This window comes from Echinops telfairi, unplaced genomic scaffold (genome assembly GCF_000313985.2).
Source record: "Echinops telfairi isolate 266 unplaced genomic scaffold, ASM31398v2 ScPeMD7_25;HRSCAF=90, whole genome shotgun sequence".
Lineage (NCBI taxonomy): Eukaryota > Metazoa > Chordata > Mammalia > Afrosoricida > Tenrecidae > Echinops > Echinops telfairi.
In genome coordinates this window covers 19,041,820-19,051,791 of record NW_022103922.1, presented here as the reverse complement: position 1 = coordinate 19,051,791, position 9,972 = coordinate 19,041,820, and the positions used below count along the sequence as shown (strand labels likewise).

At 51.0% G+C, this 9,972-nt stretch overlaps 1 protein-coding gene across 1 annotated transcript; it reads right to left on the bottom strand.

Annotated features, from left to right (window-relative positions):
• Positions 1 to 6: 6 nt before the first annotated feature.
• LOC123521582 (ADAMTS-like protein 1) lies at positions 7 to 4,362 on the bottom strand. The gene is made up of 3 exons (XM_045289290.1): positions 3,367 to 4,362; positions 2,752 to 2,972; positions 7 to 1,613 (listed from the first exon to the last, which is right to left on the bottom strand). Exons 1-3 carry the CDS (start codon positions 3,693 to 3,695, stop codon positions 1,507 to 1,509), a joined length of 657 nt encoding a protein of 218 aa, XP_045145225.1. The 5' UTR covers positions 3,696 to 4,362; the 3' UTR covers positions 7 to 1,506.
• Between the last annotated feature and the right edge of the window lie 5,610 nt (positions 4,363 to 9,972).

The following is a 9,972-nucleotide window of genomic DNA, read 5'->3' as shown; positions in this document are numbered from 1 at the left end:
CTTTTACAATGCGCCTGACCCACAGTGAAAACATCCACCTCTGCTGAGAGTGGGACAGTTACAATCATCAACCCCGAGAGCTTCCAGGAACACAAAGTCCCCCCGATAGTTTTATTCTGGAAAACAATGTACAATGGCTACTATTGCACTTTTTTATACAAGAAATCCTAATAAATATTCACAAAAGATATATAGACATAGAAAACGTTCTCTTTTATTTTAAATAAACATTACACTGATTTTTTTTTTTTTTGAGCAAGATTATCTTGGAGCCCATTTTTACGTGGGGCGGAGGAAGAGAGACTCAGCTGGGGCGAGCACACCTCAGTACTGTCTTCCTCTAAGCCACAGAGCACACGCACACAGCCCCGATAGCAGGGGCGTTTCATGAGTGTGTATGGGGCGTGGGGAGAAGGGGTAGCTTAGAATGAGTGACTGAGGCCCAGTGTGAGCTCCTAACCTGTCTTCACATCCCTCTGCTGTGCGTTCCCATGCACAGGGACACTAGAGGACAAGGTCGACTCTCCCAAGTCGTACTTCCTTCTGGTCATGTCCCAGGGGGAGCCAAAACCCACTCACCCAAAGCCGCTCTGCTGAACTCTCCCCGATTTGTAATAATCTTGTAACCTAACTGTGCTACAGCCGTGTCACCATTGCTGAGAGTACTGCTGGGGGGCGGGGTGGGTGCAACAAGCCTTTGAGGCCTGTCTTGGACGTTGGTTAGGCTTTTGAGGCTGTGCCCACAGCTCCATCATCGTTTGCTCTTACCAGACCTTGGTGCCAGTGTCCATGCTGTTAGGGGAGAGACTGGCCCAGTGTACAAGCCCGTGATCGATCCTGTCCTATCCCAGAAGGAAATGGACATTCCTTGGCAAATTGAACCCAATCTCTATCCCTTAAGCAGAACAGCTACGGCCAGACAAGCAGAGAGCCTGGTCTACTGGTGCTTCAACATGGCCCTGGGCCACTCTGGATTCGGAGCCTGCTCCCCTCTTGCTTTGCTGGACGGTGTGGCCCCAGTGGAGCTCTATAGGTTTCCCTCCTCGGTTTTCTCGCCGATGAATGTGTAGAGGTTTCTTTTTGCTTTGAGGCCCTGTCCTTCCTCCTGTCCTTCCTGCATCCCGAGAGGGTGTCAGCCCTGCTCTCTCTGCCCAGCATGGGCCTCCTATCAGGACTGAGCTCCCGGAAAAGTTTGTAGCAACCCCTCACACACCCTCTGCTACCTCTCCCCACCCAAACCTAGTCTAGTGCTGGCGCATCCCCCCTCCTCTCCCCAGGATGCCCTGGGACCCACGTTTGGGAGCTGCTGGTTTCCGCTGTAACACCTATAGACCACCATGCTTTCCAACATCGTCTTCTTGGGCTCACTGAAAGAAAACCTCCTGAATGGGGCAGGGCTGGGAAGGGAGAAATAAATAAAACAAACAAAGCTTCGGTCAGTCCTGCCCCCAGGGGGGATGGGAATTGTGTGTGTGGCCCGGGTGGCAGTCTTCCCCAGCCCTGTCTTCACACTTTGCCACACGTTCCACAGCAGCGGGACTTGTACTGGCTGAGCTGGCAGAGTTTCAGCTGTTTCACCTTGTCGCAGTACCTGGTGGTGTCTCTGCACTCCGCTGGGGAAGGGGACAGAAAGGAGAGGTGAAACAGAGTGAGGGATGGACTGGGCCCCTGCTGGGTAGGGGGGGTGGTGGCTCCAGCTTGCACCCAGGTGGCCACAGCTTCCTTTCTAATCTCCCATCCTCTTTCCAGAGGGGGTTCCTCTCTCCCTCTCCTTGGACCCCCGCACCTCCTAGGTCACTGTGTCTCTTCTCTGGGCTCCCAGAAGGACCTATTCTGCTCTATTTGCAATGTTCCTTGGGGCGTGTCGGGCCCTGGATGCTGGCCCTAACCTGCTCTGCTCCTGCGCCCCTGCCCACAGGCCCTTACTAGGGCACTGGGTGCTCTAGCTCAGGATTGCTGCTGACTCGGTCTATGGAATCTGATGTCCGAAGTTCGTCAGCTCCATGGTACAAAGACCATGTCTCCACCCTCCCCTCTCCCGGCCGCCCCAGGATGGAAATAACCAGCCTGTGGCTCCGGAGCCCCCCTGGAGGACGCTGCCTCATGTTTGTTTTGAACTTCCTGCTCTGACCTAGGCATTGTTCTCTTCCTGGTGAGGAAGCACCATCAGTAGGCTGGAGGGACCCGGAGGAAGAGAAAACAGATCCCACCCGAAGGGGATCTATGAAAGCCAGGGTTGGCCAGGGTAGGCGCCAGAGGTGAGGAAGGAGGGATTGACTGGCTTCTCAAACCCCGGGGGTGTGGGTTCCTGCTCAGTTCCGGCAAGTGCCCATGCGCTGGTTCGGTGAGAGCAGAAGCCAGGTGGGTGGCGTGGCAGCCACTCTGCAAGCTTCTTGCGTAGCAATGGTGCTTTCTCGTGAGCCTGGCCTGGGGCGCCATGGTCCGGTCCTCCCCGTGGGCTCCGGCCCCACACACCGCTGGGGTCAGCCAGCCCTTGGCCAGTAGCACTGGGCCCTCTCTGGGCCAGATGGAGAACGTGGAAGCACATCCAGCTTTCGGTTGTCACCTGGACAAGCGTGCCTATCTCATTGCACACATGCATGCCTCTGAAAATGCCCTATTCTGGCCCCACTCACAAGCCTGGGGGCCCCTGGTCGAATGTCCTATGCTTAGGCTTGGTCCCAGGGGCGACCCTCTGGAGCTGCTGCCCTGTGGGGTATTTGCAGAAGGCTCTTTGGGGTTGGAACATACTGTTTTCACAGGGGGTGATGTTGCAGCGCTGCCAGTTGGCCGGTCGGGGCCCCCAGGAGCACAGGTGCTCGGGCACGGCCTTGTTGGTGCGGACGTGCACACATTCCACCCGCCGGGACTGGAAGCCATAGTTGCCGCAGGTCGCTGTGCACAGGGTCCACAGGCTGACCCTCCAGTGGACGCTGCAGGCCTCAGACCAACAGTTTTGGGTGCTCACGGGCCTGTGGGAGGAGGGGGCAGATGTGAAAACCATACTGCCAACTTCCCAAGAGCTTTCAGTGTGGATTCTGAGGTTCTGTTGGTGAAGGGCAATTAGACCTCGATAAGGCCTTGTGCTTGAACTCTGACCCTCCATCTGCACCAGGGCTCTGCCACTTTATGACCCAAGGCTGAGCAGGAATGACAGACTGAGACCCAGAGACAAGGGCTTTCTCTCCAGCCTAACTGCTGGAGGGAGATCAACAGGGGGAGGCACTGAGGGCTAGAGCAGGGCTCCTGGACATGCCAACCACCTGGAGAGAATGAGGGAAGGCATGGAGGTCCATTCAAGCACAGGGCCATCACTGAGTCAGCCAGCTCGGGGGTGGGGTTTTCACTAACGCTGCTTTCTCTTACCTTGGCAGAGCGCTACACTGCTCTGATGGCAAGGGGATGCCATCCCGTGTCTGGCAGAAGACCTGCCTGTGCTGCACGGCGAGGCGAGGCCCAATGCAGGGCCCACTGCACTGGGAAAGAAAAGAAATCCACAATGTTAGCCAAGTCCAGGGCTGGAGCCCCACCCCTTCTGCAGCCTCGGTGGGTGGACGCCGCAGCTGAAAAGGAACCCCAGAAGGACGTGCCAGCGAGATAGCGGTACGTTTTGAGTTTGTTGTTAGGCGCCATTGAGCCGGTTGACTCCTAGCATCTCTACGTACAACAGAATCAGTACTGTCCGTCTGTCTCATGGAGGGTCTTCTTTTTCACCAGCCCCCGACTTCACCACGCAGGATGTCTCCTTCAGGTAACATGTACGAGACACTGTCGGGCCATCCTTGCATCTGGCTGTGCACAGATTGTCCTTTGGGCAGTCCCTGGTGTTCTCACTATTCTTGACTGGCAACATAATTCAAACACATCCGTTCTTCCGTGCTTCTTTACTCTGTGTCCAGCTTTCACATGCATAGGAGGGGACCGAGTGAAATAACATGGCTTGGAGCCAGGCACGCCTTCATTACGAAAAAACGACCTCTTTGCTCTGTAACCCTTGAAAGAGGTCTTGTGCAGCAGATTCCCCCAATTCAGCATGTGGTCTGTTTGTTTTGTCTCCAAGTGCAGTGAAACCCTGGAGGGCCGCAACCCTTTCCCTGTCTGTCGTGAAGCTGTTTAGTTGTGCAGTTGCGAGGACACTAGTTTTCTTTCCATTTTGCTGCAAGCCCGACCAAAGGTTCCGGTCTTTGCAGCTCATTAGCCAGGGCTCTAAGTCTCCTCGCTTTCGGCGAGCGAGACGGTGCGATCTGCGTATTGCAGGTTGTTGACGCTTTCCTCCGATCCTGTGTTCCTTCACAGCCCAGGGTCTGCACATCCAGGTTCAGTAAGCACAGTGACAGAGAGACCCGCTGCTGCACTCTCCCTTGTGCTGACGTAGCGCTGGCATTCTTTGTTTTTAATTCAAGCTTTTTCCCCAATTATTTTATTGGAGTCTCGTACAACTTGTCTCACAATCCATACAACCATCCATTGTGTAAACATGTACATTTGTTCCCATCATCATTTTCAAAACATTTTCTTTCTACTTGAGTCCTTGGTATCAGCTTCTCATTTTTTCCCCTCCCTCCCTTATGAACCCTTGATAATTTATGAATTATTATTTTTTCATGTCTCCCTTCACCCACTTTTCTGTTGTCCATCCTTCAGGGAGGGGGTTATAGGTAAATCATTGTGTTCAGTTCCCCCTTTCTCTCCATAACTTCCCCTCCCCCTCCTGGTATCACTACTCTCATTATTGGTCCTGAGGGTTTTATCTGTCCTGGATTCTCTGTGTTTCCAGCTCTTATCTGTACCTGTGTACATGCTCTGGTTTAGCCAGATTTGTAAGATAGAATTGGGATCATGATATTGGTGGTGGGGGTAGCATTCAAGAACTAGAGGAAAGTTGTATGTTTCATCGGTGCTATACTGTACCCTGACTGGCTCATCTCTTCGTTGGGTCCCTTCTGTAAGGGGAAGTCCAGTTGCCTACAGATGGGTTTGGGTCTCCACTCCACACTCCCCCTCATTCAAAGTGTGATGTTTTGTTCTGGGCCTTTGATGCCACGCAGACATTCTTTAAACAAAGCCTCTTCCCCCACTTCAGTCTGGAGTGTTGTTTGCCTTATTGTTTTCTTGCACAATCCACCCAAGTCCATTGTTTCTTCCCTGCCTTTGTTTTCTTCATGCTAAACCCAGGGCTGCTGAGTGAGAGCAGACTTAGGGTCTGGCTCTGCTAACTCTGGGCAGAGGGTAGTAATCTCCATGAGTACGGCCAGCATGGGAAGGAGGACAGCTCCTGTCCTTGTCAACACCCCAACAACGATGCTTGTGAAACCCTTGGTCAACCTCTGCTACTTTAGTACAACAGAGGCTCTTAAGTTGGGACCCCTATAGTGGTATACAGATTGGGGGTGGTGGTGGTGATAACTCTAAGAAATAGGAGTGGGCTTAAAAGAAGTCTGGTAGAAAAATCCATTCGTTTTCTATTCCATTTTCCCCATGAACTTTTTGAAGCCCCCTCATATTGCATGAATTGACAGTTTTCTGCTAAGAGGCTCCAGGTTTCACCATATGCTCAAACAGGTTCCTGAGCAGTCCAGTTGGATACCCCTCTTTAGAAAAGCACAAGGGCCAGGGAGCAAGGTCAGAGCTGCCTCCTGGACACCAAACCTGGGAATTCTTCCTTTCCCCCCGTACTTTTATTAGGGGCTCTTACTGCAAACCGTATGGATTATCACAATCCATACATTCATCCAGTGTGTCGAGCACATTTGCTGCCATCATCATTTCAAAGCATTCTCTTCACACTTGAGCCCCCGATATCAGCTCCCCATTTCTTACTCCTCTCCCCCCCGCCCTTCCTCATGAACACTTGATAAGTTGTAGATTATTATTTTCACATCTTGCATCATTCTCTGTTGCCCCTCACCCACTTTTCCATTGTTCGTCCCCCTGGGAGGGGGTTCTAGATTGATCCTTGTGATCGATGCCCCCTTTCTCCGCCCACCCTCCCCTAATCCTCCTGGTATCACTACTTTCATTGTTGGCCCTGAGGGGTTTGTCTATCCTGGATTCCCTGTGTTTCAGGCTCTTGTCTGTAGCAGTGTGCATGCTCTAGTCTAACCCGATTTGTAAGATAGAACTGAGGTCATGATAGTGGGGGGGAAGGAAGCACCAAAGAACTAGAGGAAAGCTGTCTGTTTCATCAGTGCTGTTCTGCACCCTGACTGACTCATCTCTTCACTGTGACCCCTCTGTGAGGGGATGTCCATTTATCTACAGATGGACATTGGATCTCCACTCCATGTCCCACCCCCTCATTCACATCGGGTATGATTTTTTTCTTGGTCTTAGCTGTCTGATACCTGATCCCATCGACACCTCATGATCACACAGGCTGGTGTGCTTCTGAGCTAGATGGCCTTTAAGACCCCAGATTTTTGATAAGCGGGCACCATCAGCTTTCTTCACCACATTTGCTTATGTACCTTTTTAGTCTTCAGCAATCGTGTCGGGAAGGTGAGCATCACAGAATGCCAGGTTGTTAGAACAAAGTGTTCTTGTGTTGAGGGAGTACTAGAGTCGAGGCCCAATGTCCATCTGCAACCTTAATTCTTATTATATAGGTATGAGTACATAGTTCTATTCCTCTCGTTATGTATATATTTACATATGCACATGACTGTATTTAGACCTCTATAAATGTCCTTTACCTCCAGGTTCTTTCCTCTACTTCCTTTTACTTTCCTTTTGTCCCACCATCATGTTTGGCCTTCATTCTGGTTTATTGCCTTAGATTAAGCCCCACTAGGCATTCTACATCTTTATTTCCATTGATTTTAGTTCACTTGTTCCCTTGTCCCTGGGTTGGTTTCCCACCCCCCTTCCTTTCTCTCACCCCCCTTCTTCTGTATCCCCCCCACCCCCCTGGAACCATTGGTCCCATTCTTTTCATCTCCAAATTATTTATCCCACCCATCTTATCTAGATAGACATGCAGATACATTACTAAGTGCAAAACCTGGCAAAGCCAAATAAAACAACAAAGGAAGCCCAAATAACTAAAAAAAAAACCCAAAACAAAATAAAAATAACAAATAGAAAGCCACTGACAAAAATGGAAACGCCTACAGATAGTTCAAAGTCTGTTGGACTTTGTGTTTTCTAGTGGAGTCTGATGGGGTGCCACACATTGCCTCTAAAGTCTATTTTTGGTATTCCCCGGGGATTGCATCACTTTGCTCCCCTTGTTGCTCTGTTGCATGGCCTTAGTGTTTTGCCCTAGCACGACAGGGTCAGATTGTGCACTTTTCCCACACTGTCTCTCCAGTGTTGTCCCCCACAGCACTAAGGTTTCGTGAGGGACATCGTGTCTCATAGTGGGGCTGGCCCTATGGTCCCCTCTGTGCATTGTCTGCTCTGAGCAGGAATATTGTCCTCCAGGCTTGGTGGGTCCAGGATTTCTTCTCCTCCCTCTCCATCCTTTTGTACTTCTCCCTTGTGCTAGAATCTAACACACCCTTCCTCCCAGCTGTAGCCCCAGTGCTGTCCTCCCAAGTGCGTTCTTCTGAGGGGGAAGAGGGTGTCCACATAGTTAGGATTGGGGCTGGCCCTGCAGACCTCTCTCTCTATTGGTTACCTGGGAATTCTTGAAGGAGCCAGGTGTCCCTATCAGCCCTACAGCCTCCTCATCACCATACTGTAACTGTTGGTTCCTGGGACCCCAGGGATTGCCTGGCAATCAAGTTCCAAAAGGTACCAGTCAATGCTCAATGCACATTTTTGTGTTCTTTCTGGTACATTTTGATATCACTGCCCTTCATTCAGAGAATGTCTCCTTTAGACTTAGTGAATACATTGAGTATCCCCTCTTTCTACCTACAATTTAACTATTTTTCTCCATCTTAGGTTCTGTCCCCTACCCCAGATGATACCACCATGACTCTTAGTGACCCTATTTACTGAAGAATTTAAAATTGATAGTATTTAGCAAAGTTTTCTTTTAAGCCCCCAATCTATGCACTCAATTGTTCCATGAAGATCTCTACTTGGATATTTGATAAACAGCCCAAGCTCAGTACATGCACATCAACTTACCGCCCCCTTTCTGATTCCTACCAAGTTGTTCGAGCTGGGAAAAGCCAACTTTGCTTCCTTGTCCTCTCTAAATACCATGGGTCACAGAAGCCTAAGAATGACTTTCACCATAGCTGTTCTTCGGAGCTCCCGTGACCTGCGTGTTGACCAGCACCATTGCTGACCTCTCTGTATTTTTAAAAGTGTAACCGTGGGCATGCCACTCCTGCTTAAAAATCTTCTGCAGCACCTTTGTCCGAGAGTGGCATTTCTGATCGACTCTCACCCCTTGGTAGAGCACAGGAGACCTCTCATGATGGAGCACATGCTTTCTAGACACGTTGCTATTCTTGCCCTCTCACCTGTCTTGTAAAGAGACTGCAGCTTATTTTCCATCCTTTATTCACACATGACAGATACGATAGGTGTATATTAGAGTATAAGAAAAAGTTGGATTATGACATGAAGCCAGGCTTGTTATTGCTGAGCAGGTGGTCTCAGTTTTAGTAGCGTGGCTTTTGAAGACTGCATGGAGGGAGAGGGAGCTGCTTGCTCCATCCCGTGTCCATCTGTTTGTTGGTTTTCACGTTGCCCGAAGCTGTGTCACTAGTATATCTCAGACCAGCAGGTGACTGATGGTGGCCTGGTGTCAGTGGAGCTTCCGGGTTCAGATTAGGACAAAAAAAGGGTGGGGGCCTCATTCTGAAAACTAGCCAGGGAAAACCTTAGGGGTCACAATAGAACATTATCTACTATGGGCTGGAGATGAGTCTCCGGAGTTGGACAGCACCAACAATAGCCGCAACCATGGACCCAAACTGAAGAATGATCCTTCGGAGATCTGCCTCAATGGGAACTGCTGACAGTGACATCCCGGAGCATCTTCTGGTCAGCAGTGTACTCCCTTCGTTCACACAGGACTGGATCATGGAGGCTTGGGGGCACCAAACTCTAGTGAGTTTGCAGAACACTGTGAACATCAACAGGAACAGATGAAGAACACGGTGAGATCATGTCGTTTCCTGAGATGGGTAAGGCCTCGGGACAACCGGGGCCTCCTCCTTCAAGGGTGGTCGAGGGGCCAGCATCACCCTACCCCAGACCTACTGAATCAGAATGCGTATCTTTAAACACTCTCCAGGTGACTCACAGTGAAGTGAGAGGCGCGCTGGCTGAGAAAGTCTTTCAAGAAGAAGAGTGGAATGGAGGAAGCTCTGCTGTTCCTGGTTAGGAAGAAGGATCCTGGAGAACCATCAGTGTGCACGGTATGTCCTCTCACGTGACCCCAACGACACAGTGCAGAAACATCTCCCAGCGTCAGATCTGTTGCAATTTCATCAACTGCCAATAAGCCTGAGGGCCTGGCAGCTGAAGGAGAGCGATCAGAGGGGGCTTTTCCAGGTAAAGGAAAAATGATATCCCCCAGGCACAGGGGCAAAGGGAGCTCATGGTTCTTTGATTATGAAGCACATATATTACGTCACTAGCAATAAGCGGTGTGTGTGTGTAGGGGGCGCGCTGGTGGAGGCACCAGCAAGGAGGTGGGAGTCAGCCAAGCTGCTGCTTGGTCTGAGTGGAGCACTTGCCTCCACCTCCCCTGGGACGTGAATGTCGTCTGAGGTCCGAGTGAACTCTGTGGCCACAGTCCCCCCGTTCTGCAGTGGAGGTGGAGGTGGCTTCCAAGGGATTGTGGAGGAAACGCATGCATCCATGGGGTGACCCCATCAGAAGTGAGCGTGAGGAGACCTGAGAACAGGAGGGTCTTGGTGGGGAGGGAAATTCAGAAAAGTAACGTCAAGGCTGAGGACAATGTGTTGAAGGTAGAAGGAGGCAGCCAGACACCCTGGGCGAGCTGACAGCAGGTCCGGCAGGACAGGGGTGAGGGAGGTGCCGACGGTGCACTTGACTTTCTGCTGT